General features: G+C 54.2%; 6 protein-coding genes across 6 annotated transcripts; 4 read left to right on the top strand and 2 right to left on the bottom strand.

Moving 5' to 3' along the window:
* Nucleotides 1-55: 55 nt before the first annotated feature.
* Nucleotides 56-5,338, top strand: KRP23_2550 (Brefeldin A-inhibited guanine nucleotide-exchange protein 1; the record flags this gene model as incomplete). The annotated part of the gene is made up of 9 exons (XM_067887300.1): nucleotides 56-519; nucleotides 580-691; nucleotides 759-962; nucleotides 1,035-1,141; nucleotides 1,202-1,295; nucleotides 1,882-1,926; nucleotides 2,002-2,310; nucleotides 2,381-2,455; nucleotides 2,522-5,338. 9 exons carry the CDS (start codon nucleotides 56-58, stop codon nucleotides 5,336-5,338), a joined length of 4,227 nt encoding a protein of 1,408 aa, XP_067749900.1.
* A 243-nt stretch (nucleotides 5,339-5,581) lies between these two features.
* KRP23_2549 (Ran-binding protein M-like protein) lies at nucleotides 5,582-6,805 on the bottom strand (the record flags this gene model as incomplete). Its single annotated transcript, XM_067887299.1, has 1 exon — nucleotides 5,582-6,805. The coding sequence occupies one exon, from the start codon at nucleotides 6,803-6,805 to the stop codon at nucleotides 5,582-5,584; it is 1,224 nt and encodes a 407-aa protein (XP_067749899.1).
* Nucleotides 6,806-7,163: 358 nt separating this feature from the next.
* On the bottom strand, nucleotides 7,164-9,719 carry KRP23_2548 (Organellar oligopeptidase A, chloroplastic/mitochondrial; the record flags this gene model as incomplete). Its single annotated transcript, XM_067887298.1, has 6 exons — nucleotides 7,164-7,383; nucleotides 7,464-7,761; nucleotides 7,831-8,308; nucleotides 8,379-8,451; nucleotides 8,520-9,049; nucleotides 9,120-9,719. 6 exons carry the CDS (start codon nucleotides 9,717-9,719, stop codon nucleotides 7,164-7,166), a joined length of 2,199 nt encoding a protein of 732 aa, XP_067749898.1.
* Nucleotides 9,720-11,431: 1,712 nt separating this feature from the next.
* KRP23_2547 (uncharacterized protein) lies at nucleotides 11,432-11,758 on the top strand (the record flags this gene model as incomplete). Its single annotated transcript, XM_067887297.1, has 1 exon — nucleotides 11,432-11,758. One exon carries the CDS (start codon nucleotides 11,432-11,434, stop codon nucleotides 11,756-11,758), a length of 327 nt encoding a protein of 108 aa, XP_067749897.1.
* A 1,356-nt stretch (nucleotides 11,759-13,114) lies between these two features.
* KRP23_2546 (uncharacterized protein) lies at nucleotides 13,115-14,215 on the top strand (the record flags this gene model as incomplete). Its single annotated transcript, XM_067887296.1, has 1 exon — nucleotides 13,115-14,215. The coding sequence occupies one exon, from the start codon at nucleotides 13,115-13,117 to the stop codon at nucleotides 14,213-14,215; it is 1,101 nt and encodes a 366-aa protein (XP_067749896.1).
* Nucleotides 14,216-14,948: 733 nt separating this feature from the next.
* On the top strand, nucleotides 14,949-15,782 carry KRP23_2545 (Glucanase inhibitor protein 3; the record flags this gene model as incomplete). The annotated part of the gene is made up of 1 exon (XM_067887295.1): nucleotides 14,949-15,782. One exon carries the CDS (start codon nucleotides 14,949-14,951, stop codon nucleotides 15,780-15,782), a length of 834 nt encoding a protein of 277 aa, XP_067749895.1.
* Between the last annotated feature and the right edge of the window lie 1,857 nt (nucleotides 15,783-17,639).

Genomic DNA, 17,639 nt, shown 5'->3' with positions numbered 1-17,639 from the left:
GAACGCGTTTTGTGCGATCTGAAAGGAAGCTGAGGCGGTAGGCAAAGCGACGAGTATGGCGGAGGTACTGAGTGGAGGTCAGCCGTGCGCGTTAGACTTGGAGATGGATATATCTTCTGTCAGTGATGACTCTCGAAGCGTTGGTGTTGACGAGGTGAATGCTGACGTCTCGGAAGCTGTTCACCTTTTTAAGGAGGCAGTCGTAACACCTCCCATCGAGATGCTCCATGAAGCAGCTCTTCGAGGAGGAATCAACACCATTTTGGACAAGACGGTGGGCGATGAGGACGAGCTGGCGTGTATCCGAGAGATCTGCATAGAAACTCTAGCTCGTATGGACCGAGTGACGGCAGCCAAGTTAGTGGCCCGTTATGAGGGCTGTCAGCCCGATGCTCCTGGGGGTGTTGACGTTGCAGCTAGTGGCAAGACGAGCGCGGTTTTAACAGCGCCAAAAAGTCCTCAAGAACGGTTGATAGCACTGGGAAAAACAAGACTGTCTCGCCGACCGAGTTTTGACAGGTATGAGCGGTACTCGAACGGAAGAGTAGCACAGCGGTCACTAACATGCTTGCACTGTAGTTTTACGACAGGGGAGAAACCTCGGTGGAAAATAATAGATGGCAATGAGGACCCGATCATGGACCTTACGGTGATGTTCAGAGGAGATTCCGTACCGGTGGGATTTACGAAGGTAAATCGTGCGTGTGATCGTAGAACTGGTACACTTCATCTAACTACCGTTGCATCGCATGACACAGTTGGAACGAACACCTAGTGGACAGCGTGCAGATCTGAACAAAGGTGGAAGAGGAACCTTTGTGTACCTCTGCCAAAGCAAAGATCAGTCTTCTGGGAAGGCCCCCATCAGCGAGATTATTGCTATTTTCCCCGAGCGAGGAGAGTTTGTTCCTAGCGACTACGAAGTCATACGAAGACGCGGCATCCCGGCCAACATTAACACGGTACAGTTTCGAACTCAAAGATGCCCCCACTCCCTATCTTGCAAAGACTGACCACATGTTGCTGTCGGACAGGGAACACAAGGTGAAAAGATTTACCTGTGCTTCAAGCGGTCTGCCACTTCGGCGATTGTGGATCTGGTCGTATTGTTTCCGAAAAAGAACGAGACACTTCCTTACGGGTAAGAAATGTGCTGTACTGGGAGTTGGGCAATGATCTAACATACGTGATGTTGGCTCAGCTTCATGAAGGTAGACAAATCTCCTCTTGGCCATGTAGCTGACCTTAACTCAACTTCAGGTGGGACAGAAGTTTTCCTCGGCTACAAAAAAAAAGTATGTCCTGATGTTACTGAAGAATTGCCCAAAGTACTGGTAAAGACTTGTCTAACCTCTTTGGTCCAGGTGTCTTGCATTAGCGACCTACACAAATTATGGCTTTTTGCATCTGTCACGCCGCCACAAGTGCTCGAGCGTGGCTCACAACGAAATCCCCGTTCACCTCCACCATCAACGGGTAAGTTGCAACAGCTAAGATCTGCTTTCTCTCTGAAAGCAACAGAAGTTCGGGAGCAAGAACTGCTTGTTGAACCTAGCTTGCCATCGCCAGACGTGACGACAGATCAAACGGCGAAAGGTAAACTCGCATTTTGTTTTGCAAGAATCAGTCTTGTGGTTGTACTCATACTCGACATTTTTACCCTGTACACTTCACCAAGCCAAAGATATAGGCTGGAAAGAGACAATCGAGTACTACATGTATCCGCTATTACTAGGGTGCTATACGCGCCACGGAACCGCAGCTGAAGCGGCTATATCCGGGCTTTCTAATTGTCTTGACGAAGGCATATTTGACGTACCTGGATCTGATCTATGCCGCCTTGACGTGGTGATCGATGCTGTTGCGTCCGTATGCCAGCAGGGGGTTAAATCTCGCTTCGAACCCTCGCTTCAATTCTTTCAGAAGGTACTGGTTTGAATTCGACCCGCCATACTTGAATCGTATCTAACCTCAGCTCAAAAATGTGTGCATTTGAGCTAGGTCATTCGCAAATGCTCGGACGGGTTTGACCCCTCTGTCCTTCACACAATTTTGAAAGCTCTAACTTTCATTGGAGATTTTGACGGGACTCTCGCCAAGCCATTTGAGGATGAACTGGTGTCAAAAATCATGAGCGCGTATGAAGCGTCCTTGGCTAGCGCAGACTCCGTGACTGCTATGAGCAATGACCCCAAGCCCGAGCAATCATCAGATAAACTCGCTCGGGAGCTTGTTGTGGACCTAGTCGATGACATCAGTACAGGTGCTGAAATCGCAACCATCACCGACAACATGCTGGGTGTTTTTAAGGTACCTTAGCACGAAAAGGTGAGGACTTGGTGTACCAACAACTAACTATTCGTGTTGACGCGCAACACAGAGCCACCTGTCGATCCAATCACTTACGTTTTGCCGCGACATCACTGCTGCCATGGCAAGCTACGCTAATTCTACGGTGCGTTTTCAGCAATGCATCATGTTGGGTTAATCTCACGCTCTAACAAATTTGCGGATATGTTAGGCTGAGAAAAATGCTCTTCAACTCGTAGTGACTTTCAGCAGAGCTATCAACCGAAAATTCGTCGGTCTTGGGGAGACTTCTACTGAGAGCGATCAATGCTCGAGTGTAAGCTCCCTTCGTGCTCTCAACCAAACACTTCTCGTGGCAGGAACGCGAGCTCGCGACCAGCGCGTATTTGGTCAGGTGGTTCGGAGATTTGTGCTGTCGACTCTAAACTCAACAGTACTGACTTGGCTGCCAGGCATTTTTCGAGCGAGCTTGACTTTGATCTCGACTCTATGGAACCACTATCGGCGGTATCTCAAGGTGGAACTGGCACTGATATTTGAGCATGTCCTTCTTCGCATTTTGCGAGCGACTGCACCGTGTGCGAAAGACCACCAAATGGAGATCATGCACGAAATGACAATGTGGTTGCAGCTCCCCCACAACGTTGTGGAGATCTTTCTCAATTTTGATTTGGATCGAATTCAACAGTGGAAGATATTTGAGCATTTGTGTTCGACCCTAGGTTCGATTGGCGAAGGCAACATTGGCCACATCGCTAGTGCCGAGGAAGGAGATGATTCAGCTCTGCAGCTGCAGAACCAGGCAATCAGCACGATTTTAGCTATGGCCCGTAGTGCCATGGACGCTAGTGGCCATGCTCACCTCATTAGTCGGGACCAGCGGACTCGTATGCTGTCTATGGATAATGGAGGATGGGAACAAGACGAATCGACTGAAGAAGCATCACCAATGAAGGCAGTGCTAACGTCACCCTCGAACGGGGAATCAAATGACAAACAAGTGAGTCAGCCTAGCTCTCCGACGGGGGCCAAACATCACTCTGAGCTGAGGCGTCAATCGAACCGCAAGTACGGTGGTAATATATCGGTTCGGATGCGAAATGAGCTTCAGAAACACAATCAGCAGCTACTAAAGCGTGCGATGGAGATATCGTCATCTAAAAGTTTGAAGAAGGCGCTTGAATACTTGGTGGCGATGAATTTCATCAAGGATACAGCGCGAAGTGTAACATCGTTCTTGCGTATATACCACGATTTCTTTGACGAAACCGAAATTGGTGACTACCTTGGTGAAGGCGACGAAGACTTTAAAGTTCAGGTTCGACTGACGTATGTTCGGGCTATTTCATTCAAGGGCATGACGCTTGTCGAGTCCTTGCGGCATTTTCTGACCAATGGAGGATTTCGTCTGCCAGGAGAGGCACAAAAGATTGAGCGCATGGTTGAAGCATTTGCGCAATGCTACTGGGATGACTCGCCTACTGCTTTCTCATCCGCAGACACTGCAATGATCATAGCATATTCTATTATCATGTTAAATACAGATTTGCACAACCCGCAAGTAAAGAAGAACAAAATGTCCAAGGAGCAATTCGTGAAAAACAACCGAGGCATCGACAACGGAAAGGACTTACCAAAGAGGTTTCTCGAGGAGATCTATGATGACATCGCGCACAATCCGATGCACATCAAGGGTAGTCGCGTCATACCGAAAGCCACGCGCGAGGCCAGTGTCACCGCCGCAGACCTAGAAAATGAGAAGTTTCGAGGTGGAATCGCGAAAGCTGTGGCACAGTCCGAGGAGCTTATGAAGGATCTATCACACGCGTACAATACCTTCCAGTTTGTGGGTGTCGATACCCCAATCAGTCCGGACCTGATCAAAATTCTGTTTGAGCGCGTGTGGTTCTCGTTGTTGACCCTCTCGACAACCATCCTGTGTGACAACCAGTCGGATTTGTCAACCAGAATGCAATGCCTAGACTTGCTGCGATTCGGTATCTCTACGTGCTTGTTTTTGAGCATGCCAGTCGAGCGGCAGGCCTTTTGCGGGTTACTGCGAAAGGTGCAAGATTCCTTGGATGGAGCGCATGAGGAAGAAGGCGAGGAAGACTCGGTCGACAATACAACCACGAGCACCCCGGAAGACACGAAATACGACTGGGTTCGAACCATTGAAGAAGCTGCCGGCAGCGATGATCCGTGGAAGGCCATGGGGGACATCCACTTGCTTGTGAACGACATGAAGGAGACAATTCAGGTTCGCCAGAAGTCGGAGAAGCTAGACTCGGTTATTCAGCGCATTCACCGAGGACACTTTTATCTTAAGAACTCCACAACCTTTATCCACGAAGGTGACCTAACGAAGAAGTGCCGCTCACGCCACCAACTCTATCGCTTCTTCCTCTTCAACGACCAACTGCTGTACGCCGACAAGAGCATGAGCGGCAGGTGGAGTCCACACAATTTTCTACGTCTGAAGCTCACACGCATTTCAAACATCCCTGACGGTGTCATGTCCAAGAATGCGTTTCAAATCCAAAACCCAATCAAGTCCTTTGTCGTGTTTGCCGACAGTGCCGGTGCGAAGGCCGAGTGGATGCGGCTCATTGACGAAGCCATCGCAGAGGCATCCAAGAAAATCAACCGCACAGCGCGGCGCATTTCGACCCATGGCCTGGGTGACGCACGTTCCTCTTTAGCCGCATCAACTGCGTCGTCAGCTAGGAAGGTATTCATGCGCTTCAGTTCACCTATGACCTCACCGACAGCTGAACGAGACAGCACTAATACCAGCTCGGCCAGTGAAGGCGATTCCCCCGTGAAGCCTGTGCGTTCAGGAAATTCATCGAGCACTAATCACACAGCAGCAAACGTAGATGAAGCTACCGAGAGTACGCGCGATGGCCAAGTGGAAGTGAATTCAACTGCGACCGAAAGTGGCCAACAGCGTGAGCTGAAAGCAGACATCAATTCGAAAGAAGACGCTGCCAACATCGTTGAGATCGAAGACAAAACTTTGTATTAACTGAAGGGCAGGTAGAAAGTAGGCAACCAAAGAAACAGCAATCACGAGATACTTGAAATTAATGCCTCGGGTCAGTTTTCGAGTGTGGCTCCGAATCCTAGCCACGAGCAGAATAAATGGAATACTTGGACACATGCAGCAATTAAAAAAGACGAAAGCGGCCGACTGACGGCGGCATGGGGACCGACGGGGGGTACTTGAACTCCTCTGTGCAAGCCCTCAGCTCAATCTGGGCGGATCAAGCTAAGGGCTTGCACAGAAACCCTCGATATCAAAGAGGAATGGAGCCGCGCCAGCGTTGATCACAACTTCATCACCAAAGGCGTGGAGCGACACAGCAGCAGCATAGTCACCAGGCAGCACCGTGGCCGGCACCGCACCAAGCAGTTGCCCGTTCAAGGTGAAGAAGACCTGGTGCTTGAAAGCATCCAGACCGCAGCCAACCGTGAACTTGGGGGCGTCTTCCTCTTGATTTTCAGACTGAGCCGTAGCTCGGCCCCACGACGGGCCGAAGGCTGCCCACTCACCACCGTACGGCTTGGCGCCGTCGTTAAGCACGAAGTCGCCGTCGTTGCCGTGATAGCCGTAGGACACTCCCTTCCAGCCCACGTGCTCTCCGGAGCCAAAGCCGTAAGCGTTCCGGGTCGTCGCGTCGGAGAGCGACGCGAGACCCACGCTTCCGCAGCCTTTGAGGCTCACCTCGTAGTATGAGATGCACTTGTGCAGGGCGCGGGCACAGGATAGCACCGGCAGCGGTTTAACCCCGCGGATCGAGTCCACTGCCCCCTTGTCGAAATTGCGCAGCATGGAGTTGTTCACCACTTGGTACTTGCCGTCGGGTAGGCGGGTCACGGCACTGCGTGTCGACAGTTCGTAGCTGGCGTCCGGTCGACGCGCCGCGCAAAGCGCGAGCTGGTCGCTGTAGGGCAGTGACAGGTACGTCTCCGGCAGCATTTGTGCCAGCCACTGGCGGCTGTACAGCCCCGTGAGCAGCATCTCGGAGCACGAGATCACGTCGTGGAAGGCCGCGCAGACCTGAGTGGCGACCTGCAGCTCCTCGAGTGTGAGGAACTCGAAACACAGCTCCAGGGCCGCGAGCTCCAGCGCCTCGCCGTCGCGCGTGTGGCGGCGCTTGAGGCGCAGCGCGGCCAGCAGCTCGGACATGTCGGTCGCGTTCTGCGAGCGCTGCAGGTCGCTCCAGCGGAGGCTGGCTGGCTGGCTGCTGCGCTTGGCGACGGCGGCGTATGACTCGTAGGCCATGCAGCAGTCCTCGGACTCGAGGTCGGAGGCGTCCGACTCGTCGTCGCTGCTGTTGCTGGCCGTGGAGCACGTGCTGCTGGCGATACTGCGGCGGCGCGCCAGATGGCGGCTGGAGGGTTTCTTGGTGAGCACCACAAACGAGTTGAGGTGTGGCAGTCGCCAGGCCGCGGAGTAAGGCACCGTGGGGGACGGCAGCGTCGACAGCATGTTGAAGTTGTGTGGAGCTAGGTGCGCGTGCTTGCTTGCAAAGTGGTGGATGGAGCGCTTCCGGTGCTCTAGCAGCGAGATCGCCACTTGGCAGGCGTTTGGATAATGAGGGATACTAGGTCGGTGATCCCGGCATGCGATTGGTGCGTGTCTAAAGCGGCTTGCGAGTACCTACGTTGAAGAGGCCAATTATACGTTTTCACAGGCTTGCTGTCTCATGTTGCCATCATTTGCATTCACCTGTGTGTTCTATGTGGAACAACCTCCACAATCTAATACTGTGTGGCATTGAAGTTGCACGACGAGGGGATGGGCACGACGTGTTTTTCTTTTCAAGGCAACTGCAATGTGCAATTCGCTACTTGTCCGCGAGGCCGTACTGCGTGAGCAGCGGCACCATGGACGGCTTGCGACCACGGAAGGCCTCGAACACCTGCTCCGGGTGCTGGCCGCCGCCGCGCGCCAGGATCGTGTCGCGGAACCTGCGGCCCACACGCGTCGCGGCCTCGGGACTCTCCTGGGCTGCCTCCTCAAAAGCCCCGTAGGCATCGCACGACAGGATCTCGGCCCACTTGTAGCTGCTCGCACAACATTTACAGATCAGCGAACGTCAGTCGGGTGTCCTCATGTTCAGTCAATCTACGCCTGCTAGGCATACCTGTAATAGCCCGCGGCGTAGCCTCCGGCGAAAATGTGCGCGAACGAGCACAGGAACCGGTCCTCCTCCAGCGGACTCAGCACGGCGTACTCGCCCAGCAGCCGCTGCTGCACCGCGAACAGCGGCTCCTGCGACGGCAAGAAGTGCGAGTGCAGGTACATGTCCAGTGCCCCGAAGCCCAGCTGGCGCAGCATGCCCGTGGCCACCATGTAGTTGCGCGCCGCCTTGAGCTTCTCAAACAGCTCATCGGGCAAGGGCTCGCCCGTCTTATAGTGCCCGCTGATCGCCGCGATCGTATCTGTGAAATCAAAAGAGCGCAATACGTCAGATCACGTGCCCACAAGTGTCTCGGTTGCCGTATACGGACCTTTATCGTAGCAGAAGTTCTCCATCATCTGCGACGGAATCTCGACGGCGTCCCATTCGATGCCGTTAATGCCTGCCACGTCACCGTACTCCATCTGCGTGAGCATGTGCTGCAGGCCGTGGCCGAACTCGTGGAAGATCGTCTCCACCTCACGGAACGTCATGAGGCTCGGCGTGTCGTCCACGGGCGCAGACTGGTTGCAGATGATGTAGGCGACCGGGATGCGCTTGCCGCCATGATTCTTGGGTCCGAGCAGACGGCTGCGGTCCACGCACGTGTTCATCCAGGCACCGCCGTTCTTCTCCTTCGGGCGCGAGTACGGATCCAGGAAGAATCGAGCGATCACCTCCTTGTCGCCTTCAGTGCTGCGCACATTGAAGAACCGCACGTCCGGGTTCCACACCTCGGCTTGACCGTCCGCTGCCTCAATAGTCACACCAAACAACCGCGATGTGAGCGAGAACAATCCCTCCAGCACCTGCACCGCGACAAGACAAAATACGTTGGTGAGCTCGACAAAAAAGGTTGCAAAATAGTCAAGGACGTACCCGCTCAAGCGGAAAGTAAGGTTTAATCTCTTCGTCGGTGAACAGGTACTTCTCCGCCTTCAGCTTTTCCGACCTGTTGGCAGGCGTGCAAGTTAATCAGCAACTCGGATAGCACTCATATATCCTATACGATACACGTACCAGTAGCCAAGATCCCAGGGCGCCAAAGGCTCCGTCTGTCCGTGCTGCTTTGCGTACTCAGCCACAGTCGCCACCTCCTCGTGTGCAATCGCCATACACTTTTCGCGCAGGTCGGTGTGCATCTTCTCCACCTCCGCCACGCTCGGCGCCATCTTTTTCGAGATACTCACTTCAGCAAACGAGTTGAACCCGAGCATCTTCGCAATCTGCTGACGGATCTCAAGCAGCTCAACGATGATACCTTCATTGTCAAACGAACCCCCGCTCGCCCGGGTCGCGGACGCACGGTACAGAGTTTCACGCATGGACCGGTTCGCCGAGTACTTCATGAACTGCACATACGAAGGCGGGTCCAACGTCACACGCCACGGTCCATGTTCCGACGTAGCGTCCGCGTGACCCTCATCCCGAGCGCTCTGCGCAAACATCTGCAGCAGCGAAGGCGGCAGTCCCTCCATCTCATTTCTGTCGGTCGCCGTGATGGAATACGCCTTCGTCGCATCCAGCAGGTTGGACGAGAATTTGGTGCTCTTGTCAAATCCACAAAGCACACCAAAGTCAATCTCTACTCCCAACCAAAGCACCAACCACTCTACTTACCAGCTCGGCCGCACGCAGCTTGAACTTGTTGAACTTTTCTTTCTCCTCGCCCGCGAGTCCAACTCCGCTGAGGGTCGCGCTTCTGAGACTGAGCTCGATGATGCGCTGCTGCGCCAGCTCGAGTTGGCTCCACTTGTTGCTCTCGCGCACGGCAACATACGCGTTGTACAACGTCTTGCTCTGCGAGGCCTCGGTGACTGTCTCGATCACCAGTTGCTGCAGCTTGTCGTGCACCGCGCGCAGCTCCTCCGAGTTGCGTACACTCATGAGGTGGCCCACGATACCCCACATGCGACCCAGCGCGTCGCCCTGAACCTCCAGCGGGTCCACGACGTCTCCGAACAGCACGTTCTTGCCGCTGTCCTGCAGCTTCCGCTCCAGCTCGCGTAGTTCGCGCGCGAAGTCGGCGGCCGCGTTGATGACGGCCGGCTCGATCTCTGCCAGCTGCAGACGCTCGAAGGGCGGTAGTTGGCGATTGCGCACGCACACGTCGAGTGAGTTGGTGGATGCCGAGACGAAGCGGCTCCAGAATAGCGAGGCACGGCGGGAGGCGGAGCCCGAGGATGCCGCACGCAGAGGACGCACGCAGCGGAGCAGCATGGTGTGGATTGACAGCCTCTGATGCGATAATGGGTAGCAGCCCTAACCGCTATAGAAGTGTACCACGAAGTGTACCATCGAGTGTTGTATACCTTTCGGTGGACGAACGCCACCGCGTTGCTTTGCCTAGTTGTTTGCTGGCGATGGGCCATGGATATCTAGGAGACTAGTAATGCCTTGTTGCGTCGCCTTGAGCGCTGCTGTGATCCACAAAATGCTCTTAACATGTTTGCAGAGTTCAAGCACCACTTTTTGCTGTGTGTTGCGCCACCAGTCGCCTGCTACTACGGAATCCTCCAGCTGTCTCTGATTGATGAAACAGGCTTTCCCCGCTGCGTTTCAACTGCGGTGCTGTTGACTTCCTTTACCGCATGGCTGTGCGGTGGATGTCCAGTCAGAAAACATATACACTGAATATTATTCAGGCTCCGATCCTCAATGTAGGCAGCGCGGAGTAACGGTTCTGGTCGGAGCCACGAGCCACGAGCCACGAGCATACCAGCTGTGCCGCGGCCTTCCTCAGACGCCACCTTGTCCGATACCCTGACATGTAATCCATTCCTGGGCCTGAAAAAGCTGTTAAGTTCATGGTGGCAATCGCACGTCACTGCCTCCTTCTCTCCCTCGATTCAGCAGCGTCAGTAGCAGGGACTCGCTGACACCTCTACGCTAGTTCAGTTCCCATTTTCCTGAGGAGAGCGGATTTCGCCAGCAGAGACTTACGACCACCGCAAATGAATATGGCAACGATTATTCGTGCAGGTGTGCTTGGCTCCGCGCTAGCGGCCACCCTAACGCAAGGGTACACGTTTACTGAGAATGGTGACGTCTCAACGAACTCGGCAACGGAGGAAGCAAGCACCGGATTGACTACGAATGAGGAGAACCGTATCTTCGGTGGATCGGAGGCAGATGCGTCGCAGTTCCCATACATCGTGAGTCTACGCGAGGACGGTGCAGATGAAAGCACGTACTGTGGCGGAACACTCATTGCCTCGCAGTACGTTGTCACGGCTGCTCACTGCGTCAAAACCGACGAGGCGACTATCTACGCTTCGATCGGCTCGGCGTTCGGCTCTGGATCGGGAGGCGGCGAGCAGCTCAAGGTGATCGAAGGCTACAAACATCCCATGTACAACAAATCAGAGCACTTGTACGACATCGGCGTGCTCAAGCTTGAAAATGAGGTTTCTGTCAGTACGATTGACCTGTGTGCTGCGGACGGATCCGACAACCAAGTCGGCACTGTGGCCACCGTTCGAGGATGGGGGCTCACCGAAAACGGCTCCGAGAGTTTGATGCTCGAGGAAGTAAACGTGCAAATCGTATCCAATGCCGAGTGTAACAAGGAGTATAGCGACCGAATCACCGAGGGAATGCTTTGCGCTGGCGATGGCAACGGTAAAGATTCGTGCAATGGAGACTCTGGGGGCCCGCTCATCGCGAACGATGTGCTGGTTGGGATCGTGAGCTGGGGTGGCAAGTGCGGAGTGAACGCTGGTGTGTACACCCGCGTGTCGTACGTGCTTGATTACATCAACGACGTCACTAGCGGCGGCACTGGCAGCAGCTTCGCGGAGAACGCTGCTGGTTCAACCGATCAAGGCCAGGACAATTCTACTGAGTCTACTTCGACTGACGGGACGGAGACCCCCGCCACTACTACCCCTTCTACTGATGCCCCTGCTACTAAGGTACCAACTGCAGTGCCTATGACCGAGGCGCCGACCGTGGCTCCAACCACAGAAACACCTACTCCGGCGCCGACGACGGTATCGCCTACCGAGATGCCAGAGACAGAAAGCCCGAGCACGAATCAAGCGGACCAGTACGATCCTGATACCGAGTCACCGGAGACCGAAAGCGCGAGCGAAGCTAATCAGTACGAGCCTGCCACCGACTCGGCCGAGCAAAGTGAGCCCTCCGTCAACTCTGCAGAACATAGCGAATCGCCCGTCGACTCAGCAGAACAAAACTATCCTGCCGAGATCGAGGCTCCAACGCCCGCCTCAGGCAAGGAGTGCGCGACGCAGTTTTGATCGTACAGCGATGGACGTCCAGTTCAGAAGATGAGGAAGGAGATCGGTCTTTGTTGCTGTCGAAAGCCCGATCGAGTGAGCCTGTATGTGTGGGTCAATAGATGTGTTGCCTCTTGACCTGTTGTCAGCATCGGACCGAAGTCTTCAGTGTTTGTGTCGTTGTCCTGTTTGGTTGCAGACTGCAATGAGCCGAAATGAGCGATTCACATCCCGTTCGAACAGCATGGGGCTCTTCTTTCGCCGGCGCGGCGGTGCTTCTGATGCGAGTCGCACGCAATGGCGGCCCGGCTGTTTTCGTTGCAATGGACTGGTCGGGAGCCTACTGCTTTAGTTATCCTTATATCAGTGCGATTAAGCGAATGAGCGTGCACGATTTATCTACTGCCACATTGTTCGGTGCCATTTCATGTGTGAATCGATTTCAAACAGCCCATCGAGACGGTGGTGGAGAGCGTCCAGCACAACATAAGCCCTGCGCAGCATGGCACCTGGTCGCTCCTCTGCAAAGCTGTCACTTTGAATTTCTCCATCTCAGCTCGTGAAGTTATCCGACGGTAAATAACCTGAGACCAAACCACTAGAATGAAGCTTGCACAGACCCTCGCGTTCGCCTCGACGGTGGTGTCGGTGGCGTATGGTTACTCGTTTTCGGAGACCATGGCGACCACGCCGTCTGTGGAGAGCACGGGGCTCACTACGAACGAGGAGAACCGAATCTACGGAGGTTCCGAGGCCAACATCGACGACTACCCGTACGCAACCAGTCTCCGCTTCGAGCTGCTGGACGAAACCTTTTGCGGCGGTACGCTCATCGCACCGCAGTGGATTCTCACTGCGGGTCACTGCATCAAGACGGATGAAGACACAATCATCGCGTCGCTCGGCTCCGAGTACGGCGCGGGTTCCGGTTCGGGTAAGGGTGAACAAATCAAGGTTATCGAAGGATACCAGCACCCTATGTACAACCAGAAGAAGCACCTGTACGACGTGGGTCTGCTCAAGCTGGAGAAGGCTTCGACGCAAAAGACGGCGACTATGTGTGCGGCAGACGGCTCGGACAACGTGGTGGGCACTAAAGCGACCGTTCTTGGATGGGGACTGACGGAGGACGGCTCGGAGAGCCACACGCTACAGGAGGTGAACGTCGCCGTTATCTCGAACGCGGAGTGCAACAAGCAGTACAACAACCGCATCACGGAGGGAATGATGTGCGCCGGAGATGGAGGGGGCAAGGACTCGTGCAACGGAGACTCGGGAGGCCCGCTGGTTACCAGCGACGATGTTCTGATTGGGTTTGTAAGCTGGGGTGGCAAGTGTGGAGTCCACGCTGGTGTATACACCCGCATCCCCTTCGTTATGGACTACATCAACGATATTTTGGCTGGTGGCACTGGCAGCAACTTCACAGAGAGCGCCGAGGGATCTGGCTCGACGACCCAGGAGACCTCGCTTGCTTCATCTACAACGGGGTCAGCGAGCCCCAGTTCTGGTTCGTCCACTACAGCTGCCTCTAGCACGGGTTCGTCAAGTACTGCTGCTTCTAGCACCGGATCATCGACGACGCAAGCTTCTTCCACCGAGGACGCGTCGGCTGCGACTAGCTCCAGTTCGGGGTCAACAGCTCAGCAACCAAGCTCCAGCACCGGGTCAGCGACTACTGCAGCGTCCAGTGCAGAGTCCCCGACAACTGAAGCTTCCCTGACCAGTTCCAGCACCGGATCCACCACTACCGACAGCTCTAGCACCGGATCTGCCACTGAAAGCTCCAACCTCGGGTCGCTCACATCTAGCTCTGGATCAGAGACGACTGCCAGCTCTAGCGACTCATCGGTGACGCAGTCCGCGACAACGGACGCTCCTGCGGTGACGCCAGCTGCTACGTCCAGCAGTGAGACTGGTGCTTCCTCGGTGGGATCCCCTGCCGATACTCCCTCTACGTCTGGTTGCAGGGTCCGTCGCCGTCGGCGGTTGGCTGCGATCGATGAGGAGGAGGTTGAAGAGGACATGGAGGCAGCGGAAAAGGCTAAGTTGGTTGCTGAGCAAAAAGAGGAGGAGGCTGAGAGTGACATTGCGGACGCCAAGGAGACTGGCGATGAGGAAGAGCTTGAAGACGCCGAGGAAGCCAAGGCTGCCGCTGAGAAGGAAGTGGAGGAGGCTGAGGAAGAAGAGGAGGAAGATGAAGAAGAGGAGGAGGAAGATGAAATTGAAGAGCTGAAGAAGGCCAATAAGGACGAAGAGGACGGCGAGGAGGAGGAAGAAGAGGAGGAGACCCCAATCAAGGCACCAAAGAAGAAGTCCAAGAAGTCCAAAAAGACCGTGGAGACCGAAGAAGAGTCGGAGGAGGGTGAGGAAGAGTCGAAGGAGAACAAGGAAGACAAGGAAGACCAAGCGGAAGAGGAAGAAGAGGAGGAGGAAGAGGCCGAAGACGGTGGCGAGAGTGATGAGGACGAGCAGTAGACGTCAACCTGCGAGTTGTTTTCGTTGTGTAGGAACTAAGTATATGTCTTTTTGACGAAGCCAGGGTCCCACTCGGTAAGTTAAGTTTCGGATTACAATGAAAGTTGTATTCACTTTAACACGCCGCTCTTCAGGCCTTGTCGTTGTTTGCAATAATTCCCATCATGTGACTTATCCTGCTGGTTTCAAGCGGCGCTTTGCGAATAGGGCTGTGCTTTGGTAGCTGGTGGCGCGTGTGTGCCTTCCAAGATTCTCCGCGAATGCTCTCGCTCCTCGACGCTAGCGCCACAGCAATCCGATCCCATGCTTGATCACGTCGACGCGGTGCTACCGGCCGGCTCGATCGATCGATCGACCCCATGCAGCAGTCACTTTATTTTTCTCTACCGTACAGCAAGACTTCGTGCTGCTCGAACGACTGCAGGTGGACGCAAGTGAGTGAGCCATGAAGCTTTTGCAGGCGTGCGCTTTCGCCTCGGCAGTGGTGACAGTCTCGACAACCGCGAATGGCTATTCGTTTAACGACTTCGTGGGCTCGACTCCTGCGACCGAGAAAACTGGTCTCACCACGAACGAGGAGAGCCGCATCATCGGTGGCTTGGATGCGGATATCGACAGCTACCCATACGTCGCGAGTGTGCGAATTGACGGCGTGACAGTTTGTCCTGCTACGTTGATCGCCCCGCAGTATCTCCTCACGACAGCGCACTGCATCAGGACGGGCGAGTTCAAAATGGTTGCCTCCTTTGATTCAGAGTTCAGCTTTGGCACCGACGGCGAGCTGGTGAACATTGTCAAGGGGTATAAGCACCCGATGTACAACAAAAGGAAGCACCTGCACGACGTGGGTCTGCTGAAGCTGGAGAAGCCGTCGAAGCAAAAGACTGCGGCTCTGCCTGCTGTTGATGGATCCGACAACAAGGTCGGCGCAGCGGCTACTGTTCTCGGCTGGGGTCAGACAAAGGAGAGCACGCAGAGCTTTACGCTTCGCGAGGTGAACATTCCGATCATCTCGAACACGGAGTGCGCCAAATACGACGATTACAAAAATCTCCTCACCGAAGGCATGCTTTGCGCTGGCAAAAAAGGCAAAGGCTCGTGCAGGGGTGACGCTGGTGGGCCCCTTATTGCCAATGACGCCCTTGTGGGGTTTGTGAGTTGGGCTGGTAGCAAGTGCGGCAAGCAACCTGGCGTGTATACCCGCGTGTCGTACTATCTGGATTACATCAACGACATTTTGAACGGTGGAGACGGCAAAAGCTTTGCCGAAGGTGCGTTGGCGTCCGGATCGGCCGTGGAAGAGGTAACTATGCCTTCGTCGATGTCAGGGTCGCTTGAGACTGTTCAATTTCCTGTAACTAAGTCTACCAAGACCCCAGCCACGGAGATCGCTACTACCAAGACTACGACTGTACCGGTACCGACCACGGCTACGTCTTCGTCTGGGTCTGCCGCCGCCCAAAAAAGCTCCACTAAGGGACTGACATTTTCGTTTGATGGATCAACCGCAGCGCAGAAGGATGGTGTTACCAAGGCCCCGGCAACGACAGACACGACTCAGCAATAGTAGATATCTGCCACGTTCTTGAAGTATACGTCAACTGATGATACCAGCTTTTCGTCTATGAAGTTCGTCATTTGCTGTATTCTTGCTCCATTCGCTATCCAGAAATGCTCAGGCTGGAATGTTTAACATGCGAAAACTGAACGAAATTTCTACAGAGCCACTCGAAGTGTATTTAAACGGGCAATGCGCGTCAATATTGCATGGGTGGATGCCTCATTTCAATTACATGTATGTGCCATGATGGCGGGTGACAACATAACACGGGACCAGTAAGTAGAACACACTAAAACACAAGAATGTATCTCCACTTCGAGCCTCGAAGCTCGACGTAAAGTTGTGTTGCTAATGCGCACCATAGTAATTTTTCAGCGAAATTATCTTTGAGATGGTGTTATAGAGTTCTCCGTCAGTTTGCTTATGACTGCCCACTTCTGCGCCGTTGCCACTTCGGCTTTCTCCAGAGGTGAGATTCAGCTTGTGGCTGCGAAACGTGGTGGAGTTTGTGCATTTGTGAATTCGCCCGCTTAAGAATGAAGCTTGCACAAGTTGTCTTGCTGGCATCGACTTTGGCAGCGCTGGCAACACCAACGTATGGCTACGAGCTCTCCAGTACGGCACGTACGATGATGTCGCCAATTGCTGGCGCTGAATTAAACAACAATACGGGTTTGTCCACCAACCAAGAGAGCCGCATCTACGGTGGATCAGAAGCAGACTTGGGTCAGTACCCGTTCATTGTAAGTCTGCGCTTCGAACCCGACGGCAAAACATTCTGTGGCGGGACATTGGTTGCGTCGCAGTACATTCTTACAGCTGGACACTGCATCAAGACGGACAAGGGCCAGATTTACGTTTCGTTGGGATCAGAGTATGGCTCAGGCTCTGGTTCTGCTTCCGCCGAGCAGATTAAAGTGTCCGCAGGATTCCGTCACCCCTTGTACTACAATGACAAGCATCGCTATGATGTCGGCTTGTTGAAACTCGAGACTTCGTCAACCCAGAAGCCTGCAAATCTGTGCGCAGCTGATGGTTCTGACAATGAAGTTGGCACTTTGGCCACAGTCCTAGGCTGGGGGCTCACCGAGGATCGCAAGGGCAGCTTCACACTCCAGGGGGTGAATGTCGCGATCATTTCGAATGCAGAGTGCAACAAGGAATACGGTAATCGCATCACAGAGGAAATGGTGTGTGCTGGAAATGGGGACGGCAAGGACTCGTGCAATGGTGACTCTGGTGGCCCACTCGTTGCCAACGGTGTGCTCGTAGGTCTTGTAAGTTGGGGCGGAAGGTGTGGAGCGAAGGCGGGAGTGTATACCCGCCTAGCGTACGTCATGGACTATATTGTTGGCGTTCTGAACGGAGATACCGACAGCATCTTCCCTGGTCGCTCACCGATTCCTGGTTCCTCAAAAAAAGACAGGTTAACACCGTCACCGGAAACGGAGTCGACTGAAGATCCCAATGCAACCAAGACTGCCACTATGGATACCCCGGCTGCTGAGGCATCAACAATGGCCTCATCGGTATCGTCCAGTAAAAATGAAGAGTTGACGATGGCACTGAAAGCACCTACGAGCACTCCCAATGCCCCAACCTCTCAGCTTTCAACTGCCAATGTGAAAATGGATGCTTTGGCGAATGAAGCCCCGGCACCTGGCAAAGCCTGCGCTCTTCGCAGGCGCTTCTTGTCTCCAAATAATTTCCGATGAAGTTGACGAAGATCAGCCTGACAACCGTGAGTAAGGTTAAATAATCGCCAAAATGATGCCAGTGCCATGTGAAGAGTGTAAAAACAAGTAAATAAGGAGCATGGCCAATATGCGTCTACAGTGTGCCAAGCATTATTAGTTGTGGACC

This window comes from Phytophthora ramorum (genome assembly GCF_020800215.1).
Source record: "Phytophthora ramorum isolate Pr-102 chromosome Unknown Phyram_PR-102_s0002, whole genome shotgun sequence".
Taxonomy (NCBI): Eukaryota; Oomycota; class Peronosporomycetes; order Peronosporales; family Peronosporaceae; genus Phytophthora; species Phytophthora ramorum.
This window is presented reverse-complemented; position numbering and strand designations above follow the sequence as displayed.